The sequence below is a fragment of the Phyllostomus hastatus genome, unplaced genomic scaffold, assembly GCF_019186645.2.
Source record: "Phyllostomus hastatus isolate PE091 unplaced genomic scaffold, TTU_PhHast_1.1 phas_contig_86, whole genome shotgun sequence".
NCBI classification, from domain to species: domain Eukaryota; kingdom Metazoa; phylum Chordata; class Mammalia; order Chiroptera; family Phyllostomidae; genus Phyllostomus; species Phyllostomus hastatus.
In genome coordinates this window covers 10188998-10211762 of record NW_025333977.1, presented here as the reverse complement: position 1 = coordinate 10211762, position 22765 = coordinate 10188998, and the positions used below count along the sequence as shown (strand labels likewise).

The 22765-nt window shown below is 41.2% G+C and overlaps 1 protein-coding gene across 1 annotated transcript in view; it reads right to left on the bottom strand.

The window, feature by feature from the left end:
• ARHGEF26 (Rho guanine nucleotide exchange factor 26) overlaps window positions 1-22765 on the bottom strand; it is a 114541-nt gene that overhangs the window by 67399 nt on the left and 24377 nt on the right. The window contains exons 4-5 of the mRNA XM_045851622.1: window positions 21002-21058; window positions 17378-17538 (exon numbers count right to left, since the gene is read on the bottom strand). Of these exons, the coding sequence (XP_045707578.1) occupies window positions 17378-17538; window positions 21002-21058 (218 nt within the window). The remainder of the gene's footprint in view (window positions 1-17377; window positions 17539-21001; window positions 21059-22765) is intronic.

Below are 22765 nucleotides of genomic sequence, written 5' to 3'. Positions count from 1 at the left end.
TCTCCTGACATGACATATTTAAGGTTATAAAAAGGTACCAACAGCACCTGGCCGAACACACTATATTCTGATAAGGACACTGTGCTGTAAAGCCTCAACAGTTTCTCCAATGATGAGTTTTGGCGACCACATATGTAAAAATTGGTATAAGCAAAGACTAAATTATAATCCTTACAAGCGCTTTACTTCAAAGTCAATGTTAGTAAAGCACAGTGTACCCCTTACATAGCAGCAATGCAAAGTTATAAAAACAGGTACCATATTTATGCAACTGGTGTTTTTATAAAACTGGTATTTTTGTAAACCAAATCACCACCAATGACCAAAAAAAAGAAAAGAAAAAAACCCACAAAACCCTTGGATGGTTCATTTCATAGAAGGAAAAAAATAACAGCATTTTGGGATGGAGACGTCTCCCTGAGAACACACCTGCTCTGTATGTCTGGATCTCAGGCCGTCTTGTCTCTAAATGTTACTTGTACTGCCTGCATTAGAAAACAAATGACACCAGGAAGACACGCCTGTGTCCAAGGCCACTATGGAACTTCAAGAACAGCCCCAGTGCCCCTGGGAATGAAGAGCTCCACCCCTCCGTGCTCTGTGTGGAAAGGATGCCACTTACTCTGATAATCCTCTTAGGTCACAAAAGCCAGGCCCAGACTAAGGGGCTCTGAAGGCGCTAACATTCATCCAAGGACCCCACAGCGAAGGGACCCTCACGCAACTGCTTCTCGTGCAGAATCTGGATCTCACAGGCATTGTACAAAATACAAATCCTTCAGAGGGTTCCGCAGAGATTAAAGTCATTCTTAAGGTATGTTGATTTTTTTCCTTTGTAACTATGCAAAGAAAAAAAAGAAAGCTAGCTGGCACTCGGCCCCTAGAGCACACCATTCTTCTGGGTTTCCTGTAGCGCCACGTGCTGCTCCTTCTAAGACTCCTTTCTTGCCCCCTCCCCCCGGTTTTCCCAAGCCCATAGTGTTAGAAGGTTCCAGTGCCTGGCACTCAGCATTTTCTTCTCTATCTCCATTCTTTTTTCCAGTACCATTGCTTAGAATTCCATCTATATGTCAGCCACTCCCAAATCTGCCCAAACTGCCCAAGCAGTTTGACAGCTTCATCCTTCGAACTGCCCAAATCCAGACTCACACATCTAAGTGCCTGCTCAACAGTGCCTCTCGATGTTCTATAGCCATCTCGTAACGTACTGAGCACATGGGACAAATGACCACTCAGAACGCAACACTATGGTTAAAGCCAACACTATGGAGACGTGGAGGCGGTAGATTGGCAGTTGCCAGGAGCCCAGGGAGAGGGCTGGATGAACAGATTGCACAGACACAGAGAACACAGAGAATACACAGAGGACTTTAGGGCAATGAAACTGTTCTGCACGCCACTATAGTGATGGATACATGCCATCACACATCTGTCGAAACACAGCGTGTACAGCACCCAGAGTGAACCCCACTGCAAACCAGGACTTCAGGGGACGACGCTGCGTCGGTGCAGGTTCATTCGCTGTGTAGATGCTGACGGCGAGAGAGGTCGCGCTCGCAGGAGGTGAAGGCACGTATGGGGAATCTCTGCACATTCCAGTCATTTTTGCTGTAACCTAAAACTGCTCTGGAAAATAAAATATGTTAAAAAAATGGAAACCTCACCAGTGAATGAACAATGTGAAGAGGGAAACCTACAAGAGCACATTGCTCGATGTCTGTTCCTCCAGATCCATGTGCACCAACAGCTTCCCGGCTAGAAAAAGAGATGAAGCATTCCCTAGAGGTCTCTGGAGGACAGGAGGGTCCCTGCCATCCGCCCGCGGCAGGCAGGGACAACAGCCGCCAGTTCACACTTGCTTGCGCCACGTGGAGTCGGCAGGCACCCTGCCTCTTCTCAGGAGGTGAAAACTGAAGGAGAGTCTCACGGGAACTTTCTCAGCAAAACCTGATCTCTTAGATTCCCTGCAGTGGTGTTTCCCACAGTCTTGACTGGAGAAAAAACTGACCGGTGGGGACGGCATGCCCTCTCTCTGCTTGTACCCGGAACTGGACTCCACAGTGGGAGTTTCAACTTGGTACTTGGAGAGGATAAATGAATTAATCACCCCAACTTAGATTTTCAGGAGTAGCCAACTAATTAGGTATTAGCTGATGGTGACTAATTATACCCCTAAAACTGAAATTATCCTGGACAAATGAGGATGTACAATTACCCTAACAACATACAGAGCACTAATTGTATATAGTAACTAGTCTAACTGGTTGTCATGTATTGACTAATTTAATTTCCACAACAACCCACAGAAGCAGATACTCCTATCACCTCCATTTTGCAGGCGTGAATACTGAGGCACAAACACGTTAGGAAGCCTGTCCAAGGTCACACAGGACAAGGGGCAGAGCTGGTGGGACCCAGGCAAACTGATGACACTCTTAATCACCCGCCATAGCGTCAGTAACACCACCCTTAGCAACATACTGAAAGTTTCTATTTTTACAGCGTTTTAGAACAAGCAACTAAAACTTAATTGTAGTCTTTCACAGTCCTGAGTTATTTCATTACTGGGAAATTTTTTCTCTTACATCTAATTAAAATGATCCCTGCTGTACCTTAGGGTAGAACAAGAAGAAAGCGACCCAACTAGAGCTAGCAAGGGGTTTTGCACTGACGGTTCATTCCTGGTAATTGTGTTCTATAAAGTCACTGTGAGCCCTGAATCCCTGGCACTGAACCACTGCTCACAGCGGAGACACAGCGTTAGGTTCCTACGAGCCTCTGGCCTTAGCAGTTTCATCAACTGACCCATGTATATATAACCTCGTTTTATGTGTATTTCTGTTTAAAGACATTTTATTTATTACTATAGTTGATTCCTCAGCATGGAACTCATGGCTGACAACACTGTTATCGGGTGCCTGATCAAAGACTATCTAATACACAGCATACCACAGAGCTCCTGCTCTTCAAAAGTCCAGCAGCATTTCAGTACTACACGTGGGGGCCATTTTAAACAGCAAAATCAGGGGCAATGGGAGAAAAAGATGGGAATAGTGGAACAGCATAGACAATAAAATATTTTTTAAAATAAAATTAAAAAACAGCAAAGTCACCATCAAAAAAGGGCAAAATATGCAGCTTTAAATTAAACGCATGTCTGAATGCAAAAACACAGCAGGTATTGATTCGGAGGTTTTCAATACATTTTCGCAGTAGGGAAATTCGCAAATATTAAATCCATGAATGCTGAGTATCAGCTCTAAATGTCACTCACAGAGATGTCGAGCGGGAGGAGCACGGAGACCCTGACGTATGAGTGTTAAGTCCCCTACTCAGACGCCCACTGGTTGGGGGACCATAGCTCACTTTACCTCCCCCTTTGAGTGTTCCTTTTCTCATCCGTTCAGTAATAATGCCCAAACCTTCTCTTCTTCGGGTCAAATAATAGCAATTTCAGTAACTTCTCATTCTGAGTTTTGCTTTCCACTGCTAATCATTTTTCACGACATAGTCTCCATGCAGCGAAGTTCCCACAGTTCTCCCAGGCCACTGAGTCAGGCTAAACTGAGCAACCTGGTTCCCACCCCACAGCAGCAAATCCAGTGGGATCTGTAGACACAATGACTCTTCCCGGGAGCTTAAATTTATACTTCAATGAGAGAGAAGAGACGCAGAATAGTGCACATAATCAGTAAGTTCCTTTTTTTAAAAGGAGGGGCAGTAAGAATACCATTTGTGCTTGCCATATTTGCATCAAGACATTCTAGAAGGAGAAACAGGACATCTAACGCATTAACAGAAGGTGAGGGAGATGAGGGAGGGGCAAGGCATCTCAGTGTCTGACAGTGTTTACACTTCTAAGCTGTATCAATAAATAACTCACTAAAACACGATGGAATGCCCTTTCCTGTAAAATAATGAGCCAAGGTCAGAAGTCCTGGGTTCTAGCCTTAGCTCTGACTCTAATGAGCTATAGGACCTGGGGTATGTCTGTAAGTTCCAGAGTGCAAACTCAGATGGCTCTCAACCCCCAAATTCCATGGGAAGAGTTTATTAATCACAAAACAAAGTAAAAGAGGAAACCAAGCTCAGATGTACTACAGTGTTTACTCTGAGAAATAAGTTAATAGCAAGTAAGCTGTATCTTAGTCAAACTAGTGCTCTAATGTGACTGATAACATTTATAACTCCTATTTCCAATTACAAAAAAATCATCTGGAAGCTTGAAAAATAAAATCATGAGTTTCAGGAATTTTAACAAAACTATGTATTACCTAAGAATATGATATAAAAGGATCTTCTAGTGAACTGGAAGCATAAATCAGATGCTATTTCCTTAAGCTAGACAGTATCCAAATTCCCAGATGTATAAAACATTCAGAGGGAAGGAAATTGAAGAATTATGCATTCGAACTAGAAGTATGGTTAGTATTTTGAAGCATGACATAATCCAGGCTGTTGGTCTTTAAATAAAAATCTTCATGCTGTAAATTATCATTTAATCACATCACAGAAATGTTGTTTATTAAGCTCAATTCCATATATCCCAGTTGTCCGCTGAATAAAGTTACTTGCAAATAGAAAATAATAACATATGACTACTATGGTATTTCTCTCTATATAGTTAGAAACTAGATTAATTATATTTGAATTAAAGCATCTATTAAAGACAATTAGTCCAGGAGATTAACCTGAAGGGACAGCATCTAAAGAAAGAAGAGTAATTAAGGGTTAGAGAAAGGTCACTTCCCCAGTCCTGGGGCCAAGCTGACATCTGGCTTCAAGTTGTACCCTGCTGGTCAGGCACCTGCTGCACGTGCATTTACCTGGTGTCTTGCCTGTCAGTGTCTGGAACATTGCCTGGCACATGGTAGCTGCTGTGTAAATTATGCAAAAAAAAAAAACCTTTACCCAAAATAATTTATCAAAGAACAAGGTGTAATATTCAAGAAAAATCTCATATTCCGAGCATTGACTCTCTCCCCAAAAAGATAAATTTCATAACTCATGTGAAACCTTTTATTTAAAGTTTCTGAATAGAAAAAATAGAGAGAGAGGAAGCCCTGGCTTACTTGGGGAGTATAGGATTAAGAAAAAAACACCCAGTGTTATTTTTCATTTAAGACTCTGGCTATTTGCAGAGTAAAAGAAAAGTATCTAGTTAGTGGTGCATAACAGTGGTATGGTAGATTATTGTATTTAAAAGATCAAACTATATAAGCAGAACATAGCTCAGGAAGCTACACCACAAACCAGTTGTACTGGGGACTTCTCACTGCATAGCCTTTGGCAGAATTTGGATTTTTCACCAGGCAAGTATTATTCTGGGCGGCAGTGGGCGGGACCTCTCACCCACTGTTTCTTGGATTAAAGCCTGGTTGCCTCCTTGAGATGAATCAACAGTGGGCCACGCCCTGGCGGGGACACACACAGCCTACCAGGGAAACGGCAGGCATTTCATATGAACCAAAGCAGTTTCTGGACAAGTCACACTTTTCCCATGTCAAACTTTGCCTACAACTCAATTCCAGGCTTGTTGAAAGAAACACATCCACTATGATTATAAAAATGTTACGGCACGTTTTCCTCCAATACGGTGTTTGACTGTTACTAGAGGAAAAGAGAAGTCAGCTCTGCCTCTGGAGCCCACGACCCCATCTGTTTCTCATAGCTGAGACGTTCACTCTCAGAAAACCGTTTTTACATATTATCCTCCTATTAGTAGGCTATTCACATCTTTACTGTAGCCAATCTTTCTCATGTTAAAAAAAAATACTGCCAATGTGTTTTCATTTTTCATACCATCATTCCTAAAGAGCTCTTGCCGCATCCAGGTCCTAATGGAAGTCAGACTTCTGAGCCTAAGGTAACGTTTGCAAAGCCCACCCTCTGTGAGACCACCTTTCCCAGATCCACATGCCATGGGGAGAGTACACTGTCTTAAGAAAAAAAAAAAAAAACCGCTGGTAGGAATAAGTCATTCTCCACTGTGAGCTGGTGATAACAGTTGCAGCAGGAGCGGACCTCAGCACCCTGGTTTCAGATTCCTTAGTTACTTGGATACATGTGAGCTCGCGCTGATGGAAACCTCACTTAGCAGCGACAGGAAGGGGAATGAAGCCATCTGCCTACGATGAGGCAGGATGTCTTGCTCCAGCCTCAGAGGACAGAGAAATGATCAATAAAAAACTAGTCTTCCGAGTCAGGAATTAGTTCATGCCAGGAAAGTCTGCAATAAAACAGGCAAAGGCAGGCCCAAGTTTCTCCAGTTTGAACATCTGAGTTTCCAAATAGAAAGTTCTTCAAAGGGTCCACGAGAATATGTGTTATTCAACAGCATGAAGGGGAAGAGTGTTTGGAGCCTAAATAATGACACATTTTCCCCACTCTAAGTTGGAAAGGATACTTCCTGAGCAAAACCCAGAAAATCACTTTGTGTGTATGCCTCAGAAATGTTTATGAAACGATATCACAATCTCTAAATTTATTCATAAATTGGTGAAAAGGCATTCTGATATTCTGACTTAGTAAAATTACATTCCGACCCCAAAAGCTGTCTTGTGGAAGTGAAGAGGATATTGGCCAGGAAGACCGAACAAGAAAAAGGAATACAGGGGCGAGCAAAGGTTCAAACAGGAGGCACTTCATGAGACTGACCCCGGCGACGGCCGAGACACAAACAAGGGAACCAAATCCTTCGCCCATACAGAACGTGTTTCAAAACCCACAAAACACGAATTCTCAAACGATTCTATCAGACATTCTAAAATTAAGGAAAAGGTGGATACATCCATTATACAGTTTTTTAAAAGTCCTCCGAAAGATCTTTAACTTAATGCTGCGTTAGTGAAATCCAAGAGAATAACTTCAGGCCTTAATCCTTTCCTGCTGTCCTTCCACTAGAACAGATTCCAGGAAAATGTCTCCTTGAGGGAATCCCTGTCGGAGACGTCTTGGAAAACATCGTATTTCTACCAGATCTCTCTAAGGTGTCTACACACAAGCACAAATATGTAAAGACAGAGAACTAAGTGGCGGGCCCCACGGACACACAAGATGCAAGACGGTACGTGGGTGTCCCATGTCAGGGGAGGTCGGCGCCAACACAAATGCGGCCATTGTGCCCTGTCCCGGGTGTCCACGTCCCCCTTCTCTGCTGGGAAAGGACTCCAATGAACTCCCGACACAGAGACAGTTTTCCTGGCACAAAGGGACCTTTGTTTGAATCCCCCACAAGTGACAAGGTCAATCTTAGCCAATCTTGACATTTCTATGGAAACTTTCCACCAAATTTTTTTTTCCCAATTCAAATCATTTCCCGAAAACTTTTGGAGATCCAAAGAAAACTCTGTATAGATAAAGTATCAGCTAAGTTCTTAAACAAATACCATTCACGATTTTTCTCAAGACATTTTTCTATAAATACACTCATAAAATCTAAAGCGTCAAGGCTTGTATGATTTAATCCACAACCTCAAAAAATATTAGACCCAAGAATGTTGTAATCATATACTGAATTAATATTTAAAACAGTATTCACCTGTCTTAGCATACAGAAAGTATTTTCAGAGTTTTTTTAAGAAAATCATATTTTCACAGGTTTTACACGAAACTGACATTTTGAAAAATTACAATATTTTGCTGTGAGGTTGCTCAATATTTACATTACCACCTAAGGAATGAAGAATTCTTTCATTTAAGTCTTAAGAAAAACTTGCAAACTCATTTTCTATGAATGTTTAGTTTGGAAACATTAGATTTTTCAGACGAAGAAGTATCATCTGAAATTCAGTCAGCATTTTCCAAAATTCTTCTTCCTCAAATCACTGTAAAAGTAGTTTAAGGAATTTGATATAAGCTACTTGGATGCCTTTTTAATCTCATTGCATCGTGGCATGTTTGGGGGTCTGATGACACAGGAAGCGCAGGACACTTTTATAATCGATTCCCTTCTTTGCAGAGAACACTGCAACACTGCAACACTTCAACCACGCACATAGTCTGAGGCTGTGCACGATAAAGACAGTGGGCAAAGTCCACTGAGGGAACAAGAGCCACAGGGGGATGACAAGCCGATGATGTCTATGGTGTGCCACGGGGCCACGTCAGAAGAGCAGCTGTTCTTTGCTTTTAAGGTCTCCACACTTTATGTGGTCATGGTCATGGCATTCAAAATAAGATACAAGTCATATCACTCTCTAGGACCACTCCATGGTGATGTGTGCCACGAAGAGAAACTCCTAATGATTTCTCGCATAGGTAATCCCTAGCAGAGGCCTAAAATGACATTCAGTTCTTTAGACTGAACCCTTAACTGCACTTAAAATATATGCATTATTTTTGAACCAGCGGTCTAGGGGAATGCATTCTGAATAATCGAAAAACTTGCTAGTTTCAATTCTATTTAAAGGAATGAATGAATGAATGAATGAAGCAAATTTACATAATTAATTTAGGTCTAAGTCTCCTGAGCTGCAAAACAAAAATGCTGGAACGTCCCAAGATGTTATAAAGAATTAAATCAGATGAAATAAGAAGTGGAAAAAGACAAAATAGATGCCCAGATGCTAATAATTAATGCATAACAATAGAGGCAACGGCCCATGATAAACAAGTAATTTAAAAGCTTTAAAAAAGCTTGCTTTCGAAACTTAATTCGTCAATTTTCCTTGTGCTTAAATCAAGTGCTAGATTTAACTTGGCTAGATCACAAAGTTTACGTTAAAATCCTTTCCATCGGCCAGAAGAACTGTGTGGTCCGGCTTGTTTAACTCACAACTGGCAGAGTCAAAAACCCATGTAATGGTTCAAAATCCACAGCTGTAAATGTAATGCAGATGAAACACTGCAACGGAACACCAGTCATTGTTTCTTTTTCCACCAAATTCTACCCTAGTTTAAGATTGATAACATTGAATGACTCTGCATGGTAACACTTTCATCTGTCCCAACCGGGATCATTATCCAAGTTTAAATCTCCATGTAACAACTCAGAATCCACAAACTCTTGGAGCTTGCAAAAGCAATGCAAAAAGGCAAAAAAAAAAAAAAAGCGTGTAGTTGCCCCAAATGTCTGGAAAAAAAAATAATAACCAGAACAGCATAATTGGCAACTAGAGCACGTCACAGCCTTTTGGGAAGCACTGTTCCAAGGATTCTACCACTCACGAGGCAAACACCAGGCAGGGAGGGAGTGAACAGCTCAGATTTTAGTCCTAACCTGACACACAGCTAGCAAACTTTATGACCAGGGAAGGATCAATCTCTTTTGACTTCATTCAGTGTCAAAATAAAGGGAATTGCCATAATGTTGTAAAACACACTCGTGCAAATCATTGTGGATTCTATACAAAACAAGACTGTTCTATAACCTAGTCTTAGACCAAGACTGGCAGAGACAGAGAGGACATACAAAGTCAGTAAATACCAAACCCGGACACATTTCAGAACATCAGACACAGATGATCAAAACAACGTAACAGTACCAACAAAATCATAGCTATCTGAGGGCTTACGTAGTGCTATGCTAAGCACTCCACTTTTATTATCTCATTTAATTCTCCTAACAACCCTATGGGGTGAGCTATAACCTCATCCCCACTAGACAGAGGAAGAAGTGAAGCTTTAGAATCAGTAAGTATTTGCCTGCCGTGTTACTGAAAGAGAAAATTTTTTTAAAATTTGAGGCCTTGTATATTTATGCCATAACCTTCAGCTTGTTGCTTCCTGCACATCTCAATAATGATAACAATCCACATGACCCAGCTATCCCTCTCCTGGGTGTCTACCTGAAAAACTCGAACACATTTGTCCATGAAGATGCACATACATACCCCTAAGTTCACTGCAGCATTATTCACAATGGCCAAGACATGGAGACAATATAAGTGTCCTTGGATAGATGACTGGATAAAGGTGATGTGGTACATGCAAGGTTTGTCTGGAAAAAGTCCAACCAGTCTGCACAACATCAGTGTAACCTGGCAGCCAAGGAGAGTGGACTGGAATGCACATGCATGAACAATGACACTTTCACTGTGCTAGTCAGTGGGGGCAGCAGACACCCTTTGAGTGAGCATGTGTACTGTGTGGCTGTCACATTCAAAATGACTGAGTAGAGCAATGAATCACATTTTGTGTTAAACTTGGACATTTCTCCATAGAAACTATCTGGATGAATCAGAAGGCTGCAGCTATGGGCAACCTGTGATTGGCAGCTTCATCACGACAACATGCCTACTCATGCATCACATCTCGTGCAGAGTTTTCTGGCAAAACATCAAATCACCCAGGTGACTCGTCCCCTCTACAGCCCAGATTTGGTGCGTTATGACTTCTGGCTTTTCCCAAAACTAAAATTATCTTTGAAAGGGAGGAGACTTCAGACTGTCAATGAGATTCAGGAAAATATGACGGGGCAGCTAATGGCATTTGGGAGAACTGTGTGAGGTCCCAAGGTGCCTACTTTGAAGGGGACTGAGGCGTCACTATCCTGTGTACAATGTTTCTTGTATCTTGTATCTTCTTTTCATATTATAATGTCTCTATTTTTCATATTATGTGGCTGAATACCTTCTATAAGTGTCTCTATTTTTCATATTTTATGGCTGAATACCTTCTGGACAGACCTCACATCTACTATGGAATACTGCTCAGCAGTAGGAAAAGATGAAACACTGCCATTTGTGACAACATGGGTGGACCCTGAGAATAGTATGCTAAGCAAAACAAGTCAGTCAGTAAAAGCCAAGAACCATATGATTTCACCCACATGTGGGATATAAAACTCACAGACACAGACAACAGTGTGGTAGTTACTAGAGGGAAGAGGGTGGGAGGGTCGTGGAGAGTAAAGGGGGACAAATACATGGTGATGAAAGATGATTTGACTTTGGGTGGTGGGAACACAGTGCAATATACAGATCATGTATCATGAAAATGTACACTCGAAATCTACAGTATACAGTCCCATTAACCAATGTCACCCCAATAAATGTGTTAAAGTTAAAAGAAAAAATAATAAATGATTATATTAATGTATTTGTGCATAAATATTACTGGTAAAAATTCTAAAATGTCACTTAACTCAAATCACCCCAATCACCATTTGACAAAAATAGGGTGCAGGGTACACATGTACCTAGTTACCAGTGTTCCAAAGGAGGGTGGGGGCAGAAAGCTTCAGGCGTCGACTGCAACCATATCTATGTCCTGTGCCGCACACCTGGCCCCCACTCCGGGCCCGGGGCTCCAGAGCCAGAGCTCACCTGTTCTGCCCTGCCGCAGCGGTGAGTGGAGTGTCATCCAGCTGCGAAAACCTGCAGGAAGGGTCTGGGCTCTGGCTCCTTCTCCAACAGGCTCTCACAGAACTGCTTTTCGGCACCCTTTGCCCCAACTTCGTTATCAATTCCTGCACCTCCCAGAAATCCGGGCTTTTAAATCTGCTTCTGTCTTGCTTTCCTCACTCCCAGTTTAAACTGTCTCACCCTGCCTGAAATAGTTCCTGAGCATCCATCTGTTTCTCAGGTTCCCACATGTTGTTGCTGTTCTGTCACTAGCTCTCTCTGTCTGTCTGTCTTTCTCTTCTCTCTCTCTCTCTCCTGGTGCATTACTGCATTGACCTTCCTGTCATTCTGATGAAATTTCACACAGGAATGAATGTAAAGTCACCTTTAATTGGTGGGACCTCCCTTGCCAAGCTCTCCGATTCCCCCACTGCTTTTCTGCAAACTTAACTGCAAGGACTGCACCTATTGTTAGGACACTGTGGACTTCACTTCTTTATTTGAAATGACACATAAATAACTCCTTATTTCTTTTACTACTATTTCAGGCACAAACCATGGATAAAAGCTGAACAACATGGACTAAAATACACATGTTCCTGCCGAGGACAGGAGGTGAACTGCACGTGCACTTCTTTGTCCACTCCTCTCAGCAAAGAGAAAAAGCCACAGAATGTCGTAAAAAGTAGCTTTGGGAAGTCACTGTCTTTCAGCTGTCAGCTGAAGAAGTTTGGTTTTAGAAAGAATGAAGCTTCTCCATTACATTAAGGGGAATGGGGCAATCGCATTATTTACCACCGAGTCTGCGATAGACTTACATTGTTATAAGCGGTAAGGAAAGAGCACTCACTGATGCAAAACAACGGCGACAGCCCTTACTTCGGGGCGAAAACTAAACAGGCTCCAGCAATGTAAACCGATCCAGAATCTCTGGCCTACTTAAATTTAATAGGTTTTCCTTTTAAAATTTAGCTTTAAGAATTAGGAAGGATAAAATGCTAATATTAGTACTATAAAACTTTTGAAGGTTCACTATTAAGGCATTAACATTTAGAATTTTAATGATCAGAAAACGCTTTACAATGCAGCCATACTGAATCATAATATTTGAGTAAAAGGTCATTAGTTTGTAACATGAAGGCTTTTCATAAAATAACAATAAAGCATGGGCATTTAAAGTAGTATTTAGCATCCTACGATATTTCAGTTTTAGTATAATCTGATTAAAATTAGAGGGAAAAGTCTTCTGGAGAAGCAAATGTTGGGCGAGACCCACTCTGAATGCGCAGTACTACTGTAACTCACTCTTCCGCACGGAGCAGAAGCTGCAGAATGTGCCATTAGTTACTCCTGATATGCGGGGGGAAATTCAGTTCTGCAGGACACAAAGGCACAGCGATGGACAGTTTGTCTTACTCTGTAGAAACTGAAGACAAGCATAGTCTGAGCTTTGTATTACTCTCTAAAGAAGTATGAATGTTTTCATTTTAAAATGAGAAAAAAACCAAGCATCTTGAAAAGTTGTTTTGCAGCAATTTTTGTAGGGTACAAATAATAGTATGTTATACCATTGAAAAAAAATTTAACTGAAATAGCATAACCTACATATTTAGAATGAAAACGCAGGGTTGAGGGTAAAAACATATTATTTTATAAAACATCAAAACAAAAGTTCATCCAATTTTCATTTTGTAGAAAAGTTTTAACACAAAAAACCTTGAGTTTCTAAATACAGAAGGGGTATTGATATTCAGCCTTATACAAAAGATGATTTCCTTTCCTGATAGTATCAGTCTTTTACCATTAACATATTTTAAATTTAAAAGCAATGGGGATCAGATCATATTCTCTTGCAAATGAACATAAAATCAAATTTCTAAATCTTTTTCTATTAATATGCAATTACCTGTAACTTATTCTAAGTGAAAGCAAGACACAAAAAAGAATAATCAAAGGATATGGACAAATATGCAAAATATATACTATGTATGGTGTTTAGTTATGATTTAAGCCCATTCATTTCCAAACCAAATGTCTAATACTCCCTTTTTCATGGGGTGGTTAAGCTTTTAGCACACTTGAGTCCTTCAAAGTCAGGAAGATCATGAATCCAAGGAGATTCCTTGAGTTTGAATCTTCGGGAAGTTAACACAGTTAAGGTGGAAGGAAATAGGTCCAGATTCGGGAGGTCAAAGGCCCTGCCCTGGCATTGACCCAAAGGCATACCGGCACTGCCGAAACTTAAAGGGTCTGGTTCTAATCATTCCATGCAAACAGAAGACAGGGACAAATACAGAACCTGCAGGATTCCGGCAACCTCCCCAAATACACCTCTCACGAGGGTTACAAAGAAAACAGTTGCCAAGCCTGTGGCACTGCTGATAGGTGGCTGGGCCGGAAAGTGACAGCTAGGCCTCCGTGGCCAGGGAGCCTTGAGAAAAGTCTGTGCAGTTCTTCTTGGCCTCTTCACTGCTGCCCCAGCCCACCTGCATGCATCTCAAGGAGGGTCTTACTGGCCTTGGAGTGGGACAATTCATGTTTCTGTGTAACTGTCACACTGACTGCAGGGTATCTGCCACCTCTGACACCCCATCTACTAATTCCAGCAGCACCTTCAAAAGTTATTGGGGCAACAAGTATGCATTTCCCAATGCCCCTCGGGAATCCATACAGGCACCAGCACTTAACCACCACTGTCACAAACTCTCCCATCTCGTTTAAACCGCAGTGCTGAGAACCACCCCTAGGACTCAGATCTACATCTCTACCAACATTTTTCTCTGCTTCTAATCTGTTTTTCTCCTTGACTAAACAGCTTCCCCTGAGGCGTCACAATCACTTCCAACCTGCCAAATTTGAATTCCTTATCTCCCTCACTAAGCCCCAACCTGTTCCTCTTCCATGCTGGCCAGTACAACCGCCATCCACAGTTAAGCAGACAGAAACCTGGCAGGCAAACGCAACTCCTCCCTCTTTCTCACCAGGTCCTCAAGATCCTGGGCTTAAATATCACTTAGGTCCTCTCTTTTCAGCCCCCTCTCAGGTCCCCCAAACCTCTGGCTGTGTTACTAGAATGGCCTCAAATCTTTCACCATCCTCCCATCCCCTCCAAGGCAAAGACCGTACAGTCACCTCCCAGGCCGCCACTTCCATCTCCTGCTTAACAGCTCGACATTTCCATGCAGCCCTCAGGAAACTGAAAATGCCTCAGCAGGGCACGCACAGGGCTTTGCCTTCCTCGGCTTTGATTCCTGCCAGGCCCCTAACCTCCAGCCACAACCAAACCTTCCCATTTCAGGAGAAGTGCCCTGTGGTAGGATGCCTCTGCACACACACTGGGAGGTTCCACTGGTCCCTGGGAACCAACAGACAGACACTGGGTAGATGCCACCAGCTGAAGTGCTCTAGACCCCGGGCACTTTGCAGAATAGAAACTTCCATAAAATGTTAACTGAAATGAACAATTCTTTGTAAAGAAGAAAAGTACTCAGCGGGACATGTCACTAACGAACACCCACACTGTCAGAATCAGAATGACCTTATCCCTGCCTATTTTCAAATAACGCCATCTTCCATGAACGGGCTTCTTCCTGTTATTTAGGGGCAGTGAAGACTGTGAACCACCATGCAGAAGCCCGATGCCACCCTGGTAAACTAAATGTTGAGCACGTACTAACCTCAGCCTACACTGAATATCGTATCACCCAGAGCTACAACTTCTCACTAGGTGAAAGTAAAACAGCAAAGACAGTCTTGATTATGCCACAGTTAACAAAGCCATGCTTAATCCACGATGCCTGACTCAGACACTGGCCATGTGTTTTATTCAAGATTCTGTTCTACATTTTCTTAGGACGGGGGACGTTTTTGTGGGTAACACACTAAACAATTACCACTTAAAAGTCACTCTTAGAGACCAAATGCTGGAAAGTCAACAAACGGGCATTATGTACAAATGTTTGCAAACATTCTGAGCATTTTGAATTTTTAAAAGGCTCTATCTGAGTGTTTCAGACACATAAATGGGTTTTCAAATTGAATTAAATAAACTCATGTACTATGTTATTATGAAACAGACAGGATTATCACGAAGAAGCAGGTTCTAGTTGAAATATAACGTCCATCAAGTATTACATAGGCAGCTAACCAAATTATAGCATTGAATTTCAAGTAAAAAAAAAACAAACAAAACACGAATGTAAAGGAGAGCATATTTTTCTTTATCTTTAATGGAGGCTCAGAAATTTCTGAGTTTTGCTTTTAATTAAAAAAAATAGTCCAGAATAACCCATTCCTGTAAGCTACCATAGAAATGAAACATTTTTAATAAAATAATAAATGATTTCAATTTTGTTAATGATTGAAATTAAAATTAAATTTAAATCTATAACTTAAGTGAAATGACTTATTTCAGGGTTAGCCAGTGATGGATTTTTCAGTCCGCCTTTTACCGATGAGAAACGATCGAAGTGGCAGCAACCTGCTCAACAGTCGCCGAGAGGACAGATGACTGCGGGAGCCCCAGCTCCTCCCGGACCACCCTGGCCACAGGCGGGCTTTCAAGGCCCAGAGACTCGGGGACCTGCAGCATCCTCAGGGCAAGAAGGACCATTGTCATTCCACAACTGGAAGTTACTAAAAGCTTTCCCTGGGTCGTTTACACACTGCAAGACACTGACCGACAGCCACATGATTCAAAACGCAATTCCGCAGTGGAATAAAAACACGCTGCCAGGGTTTGCAGAAAACATACTTTAATTAAAATCATGGCTTACAATGTACAGTAATCAAAACAGTAATAATTCTTTATAGTGACGTAGCTAACTCTGAGCTTTGTTTCCATTCAACTGAAGTACAAGTTAAAACGAAAGAGACTCACTTTGAAGTCTAAATACCTTTTGAACAGGGACACCATGTAAAGCTCTTGTTTTGCCCTCTTCACTGAAGGGAGAAAAGAAATCTTCATTTCTCTTACCAAAACTGCCAAAACTGGTACCAAAGGACCGATGAGTTGACCACAAGCAACAACCCAGCTTCTGAAAGAAGACTTCCAAGCTGTGGCACAGGCCACCAGCACCACAGGCCCACTGTTCCCTTGGGCCCGGCGGCTCCTCCGAACACTTATTTTTAAGTACTCACATCAATCACAAGATTACCAGGATCTTTTCTCGTGCCAGAAACTGGCTTCTGAAGTTGTGCCACCATCATGAAATACTTGAAGGCCTCAGTGACCTGACCACTAACTCCATCCCTCTGAGGGTGCCTCAACTCCCATGCTGATTGGTGCAGCAGGGACATTCAATCTTGTAGTTCAGAGAGAAAACCTGCACACAGCGATGGAGCTGGCAGACACACATGAGCACGGCATCACCACTGTCTGCTTGGCTCCGCCCCGAAGTGACACAAGAACAATGTCCAGATTCATAAGGAATTCTCCCACCAGGGACAGAGCCAGTTTTTATGCGTGCTGAAGGCTGTACAGTTTGAAGGCACTCTATTTACCAAAAAAAAAAACAAAACAAAAAACTGGGCACAAAGCAAATATTTAAAAGGTGCCCTTATAAGTAAGAAGCCTTGAAGCTTAAGCTTCATTAGTTCTATAGTAAACCCACCTTCGATCTAACACATAAAACAGCCAATATTCAATCCATTGTGAGCTCCCAAAACAGCAACCTCCCACGGTTCACTTCAGCATGCTTCTGGCACAGCGCTGCAGTACAGACTGTGCGGTTCGCTGGGAAGGACCCAAAAGCTCATGGCTGGTGTACCAGCTGAGCTCCTGCATTCGCTAAAGAAGATCATGAAAACTTGCCTGACAGTGCTTGGGAAACGTTAAATATGGAAAACCTACAGAAATCACTATGGTTGCTAAAACTGCATTTCAAAAATAGTATTTATATGAAAAAATAACAATATATGAACAGAGACAAGAATATGAAAACGTTAACAAAAATAATTTTTGCATTTTCATGGTACAATGATGAGTAAGTGAGAGATGTCATGCCTCTGAATGTCTCCCTTCTGAGAAAACACAGGTGTTCGTTAGTAAATGGTGTCCTGGCACGGCCAAAGGCGAACTGAAGGGCACTTACTTTTTGCTTGCCTCGCAGACGTCCGTAATATTGGAGAAAAGATGGTGACTCTCTGTTTTCGTCATTGTATCACTCAGTTCTTTAGAATTTTTAAACATTCGTATCAAGATCTCCAAGCTGAGCAAATACGAATGTTCTGAGGATATAACTTCAAAGATAGCCTGGTAAGGAGGAAAGATACATGTATTGTTAATTCTATTAATTGAAGAGCTAAGTATAGCTCTCATAATTCTGCTATGTAGATGATATAATATCTTGAAAAGTACAGAGCTGGGTAGTGTGGCTCAGTGGACTGAGTGCCAGCCTGTGAACCAAAGGGTTGCTGGTTTGACTCCCAGTCAGGGCACTTGCCTGGGTTGCGAGCCAGATCCCCAGTAGGGGGCGTGTGAGAGGCAACCACACACTGATGTTTCTCTCCCTCTCTATCTCCTCCCCTTTCTCTCTTTTTAATAAACAAATAAAATTTTTAAAAAATTAAAAAGGAAAGTACAAAAAGGTAAGCATTAAGAAAAGTGCATCACCAAACTACTCTCTTTATATAAAGTCAGTGCCCTTAGTGTAAACATGAAAAAATGGAATCATTTGGATGGCTTGAGGTTGCATCCGGAGGTTATACTTTGCCAAGTGGGAGGATCAGTGTTAGAGAGCTAGGGCATGTGACAAAATCCCAGTGTGACATTAATCGACCTTGGGGGCCAACTCCTCCAGCCCTGCTTTCAAAGCATGCTTCTCTGGGACAGTATGGATTTGCAGTCATCACTGAGGGTTCAGAGAATATGTCTCACAAATACATCCCTTCACTCCAGCTCCGTAGGCCCTTTCTCTCCCTATGTTTTCATCTGAGTAATCTGTGGTCAATAACAGCAAATATTCGGGGTGTAATAAGAGAGTTGACTGTACCTTCCCTCAAAAGGCTCTTATGAGCCACAGGAATTCTTTCATATAAACAAATTGAAAGTAATTCTGTTTGTTCAACACACCACCATCCCTGCTCTTGTCAGTGTCTCAAGAAGGAGCGAAGGACCCTCTGCAGAAACTCTTGGTGTCAGGAACACAGTGGTTTTCCTGATAAGCGCTCATCGATGATGAAATGCCAACACACAGGTGGATGAACACCGACGCGCTATGTAAGGAATTCGTCTAGCCCCGTAACAGAATCGACTTCAGATCCTCCAAGAAAGGCAACACGGAAAATTCCTCCTCAGGGAGGGGTGGTGAACTTCCTTGCAGGCCTGAGATTCATATCCTTCCTGGAGACCTCCCTAGTAACTCTGCCATCATCACCTCGTCTTCCAGGGCTCCTCCCTGCAAGCCCTTGGCTCAGAAGATTCTTCCCACGACTCCCGGTGCAGCTACTAAGGCCGGGTGGGAGCAGAGCAGGCGAGGCAGGTGGATGCCCAGCTCCGGGTGGGCGGGCCGCATTTGTGAGCCAGATCAGTGGTGCTAATCTCAATGTGCGCCTCCCATTTTAGCATCTCTAAGCTTTTAGGAGAGTCTTACTTAAATGTGTTAGTCTAGCCTTGGTTGTGCTCAGGGATTTAAGTGACTTAACATTCTAAAAACCAAAGAGTAAGACCATTCACAATCTCACTTAAACTGTATCTTGTGTATTTCTACTACACAATCATCAGTGCAATTATACTCCAGAAATGTAACGCACACGAAAGAAAACTGTCACTTTCTAGCCAAAAATAATGGATTTCAAGTTATTGATGGACGTGGTGACTTGGAATGACTTAAAATATTTTCAAAAATAAAGGCTTTTACAATCAAACCTAATATACTAAGATTTGAACTAAAAGATATAATGAACAACACAGAATAGATCATAAGAAAAGATGAATAAGTGGTTACTTTAATTAATAGGTTTAGTGTAATAATTGCCAAAAATCCCTCAACTACTTAAAAGCAAATCAGGTTACACCAGCTAAAAATAGCTATATAGGAATAAAAAGAAACCATAAAGTAAGATATTTTGCTGTCATTACTTTCTTTATATCACAAATCTGAATAAACATTTTCAAAATATAAAGGAAATAAAAAAGCTTCAAATAGAAAAAGTTTAAAAGAGCAGAGATGTTCAAATGTAATTAGGTCTCTGGAGAAGCTCCTGAATTTGTCCATAAAGAGAGAAAAGCATTGTTTACACCACAATGTTAACAAAAAAGGAAAAAAAAATATCACCTACTGTCCATTATTTGGAGAACAGATTTTAAAAAGGTGGTATTTACAGAATGGAATATTATATAGTAGTCTGAATGAATAATCTAGATTAATATGCATTAACATAGATAAATCTTAAAAACAATGTTAAATGTAAAAAGTAACCAAAAATATGTCCAGAATCATATTGTTTATCTACATATTAACACACAGTTACATGTATATAAATATACATAATACATGATTTAAATAACAGGGATTGGACAGGTATATATTAATTCATAACTACAGTTCTCTCTGGGGTTAAGAACACAGGAATGGTACTGAGAAAGAGAATATAGGACTTTACTGAAAGTCTTATTTTCTTTACTTTAAAAAACATGAAGAACCCTGACTGGCTGGCTCAGTGGGCTGGGCACCATACTACAAACCAAAAAGTCACTGGTTCAATTCCCAGTCAGGGCACATGCCTGGGCTGTGGGCCTGGACCCTGGTTGGAGGCATGCGACAGGCAACCATGCATTAATGTTTCTCTCCTTCTCTTTCTCCCTCCCTTCCCCCCTGTCTAAAAATAAATAATTTTAAAAATATGAAGAAAAATTATAAATGTAATACATTTGCTAATTCTCAGTGGTAGGTATACCAATGTCAAATACTATTCATTTCATTTAAACTTAAAAAAATGGCACTATAATGTACCCTCATATTTTTGTATTATTCCATGCCAATGAAGTAAGAAAAGGATACCTCATAACCTTTGTGGATTTAATTTATATGTGTGTATACATACAAACATATATGTGTATGTGTGTATATAACATATATATGTCTGTATATGTCTATACATAGTAACATGCATAAGACAGGAAAATGCTTTAATTTCACAATATTATCATATTGAGCAACTTTCTTAAACTGTAGTTATTTAAACTTCAAGTTGTGAAACCGTATTGTTATGTTTTATTTTTATTAAGGTTTATTTTGATATAATTTTAGATTTCCACAATCTCTCAAGGAGGGTTCAGAGTTCCTGTGTTTTCCTGCCCCCAGCTTCACCTCACTCGGGTGCAGTGTGTAACCAGGGTACATCACATTTTGTCTACAAGTGTATGTACCTTATTCAGACTTCACCAGCTTTCCCACTAACAGCCTTTTTCAGTTCCAGGGTAGAAGGTCTGTTTCATTTTTTCAACATATTTCTCCCAGTTTAAATACGTGAACCAGGTGTTTTGCTATTTAGGTAAACGTTGGGATATTTTAATTTTTTTCTTTTCTGGGGGCTTATGTGTACTTTTATTTGACAATGATCACATATGTTTTTTGTAACAAACTCACTTGATTCTTTTCACACACGTATTCAGTTTTTACATTTGTACAGGAAAACACTCGAATAAGCGCACACAGTGGGTAAAGCACACGCGTGCTTCAGAGCGCTAACACACCTGCTCGCAGAAAACATACCTCCTGCCTCTTTCGCTCCTCCTGGCTGACTGCCTGAGACAAGCCATTTCTTTTCACCTGGGGGAAAAAGAGTTTTGAAATTATTCACTTTGACAATCTCTTTATTATGTAAGGCATAACGCTCTGCAATTCATAAATAAGTTAAATTTATGAAAAATGTGGAATACAAGACATGTTAATTTGGGGGTCTCAGATGCCCCTCAATATTGAATCACATTAATAAATGAGCACAGTTCCACCCTGAAGAGTTGACCACCGTGTAGAACACTATCCTACCAGGCTGAGTCCGTCTGTGCTCGTCTTAGTTCTGGACATTCCTAGAATATTTCTCAAATTAATCTCCCAAATCAAGTGCAGAAATCTCGTAATAAAGAAATGAAGCCACTGCCCTGAGAGCTGACTGTCCAGGATCATAAAATGAAAGAGTAATGTTAACACCATTTTTCATAAAGATTCCAAGAAGTACCAATGCTCTTTAGAAAAACCCAAATCAAAGAGGAAAACAAAGTCCCCTCTGTCCCAATTTCAGCAGTCTTTTCAGCACAGTTAGTTCTGATACCTAAGGACGTTGCCCTGATTCGGAGAAGCAACGGTGCCTACGAGAACCAAGCATATCAGTACCACACTTGGAGTACCGCAGTTGTATCATTAGTGGGGTCAGTGCAATTGCTATCTCAATTACCATGCATTTTTATTTGATTGCTGCAGTTCCTGTCATAACTCTGAACTCCGAACTCTGAACTCTGGGAAGGCAGGACCTGGTGCCTCTTCACCTGACACTCACTCTAGCATGTGAAAGGCATTCACGTTTTCCAGTCAAAGATTAATTCAGCAAAAGATAAGGCATACGTAAAAATACCTCCCGATGAAACCCTGCCCTTAAGAGAAAGAAGAGCAGCAAGAAAAGCAGTCCCCCCTCCTTGTGTTCAATATGAACAGCAAGAAAACAGAAAGGTCTTCAAACGCAGGTTTCCTACCATTCGTAGATTTTTTTTCAACACCACGTTTTCCTAGACCTGTTTTTAAGTCCACATCTCAGATTTTCATCCCAAGTAAAACAACTTTAAAGATGCATTTTCCTGCTAATTGTCAACTCAGATATTTTAAATGTGTGCTACCAGGGTCTTTTAAATGCATTCGATGGAGTGTAAAAACCATAATGATCTGATATCTACCACCATCCATTTAAAAATAAATAAGCTTCCCTTAGCAGTTGGTGCTTTTATACTATTCTTCTTTCTCCTTGAAATCACATTTCTATGTCAATTGTGCCCCCTCCCCCCCCCCGCAAATTTCCTAATGTAATGTAATTCTGTGTCTTAGGGTTTCTTATTAGCCTTGCTAGTATACTTGGAAGCAAAAATATGTTCTTAAATATAATTTTCTGAAATTCCCTGTGACTATTGAGCTTTGAGGATAAGAGATTCTCACGGACTATACAACCACCACAAATATTCTTAATAACCTATGATCAAAACAACATAATGACTTCCAAGTTTAGTGAATTAAGCCTTAAGAATAAAATGTTCCTGAGAAGGCAACTCTTAGAAAGATAGGGGTGGGTGGGTTACAGTGGCTTAATTAAAGGAGACTTCACTGAAAATATGCTACGGTGACCCCCTTTTATTTTGTGCCCCAGTGGTCTCTGACACCTTCAGGCAATGCACCATAGCGAGAGTTGAGATGGGCAAGAGAGATGCCTGTCTTTACCAAAATGTCAAAAGGCAGCCCTGACTCGTGTGGTGCAGGGGGTTGGGCATCATC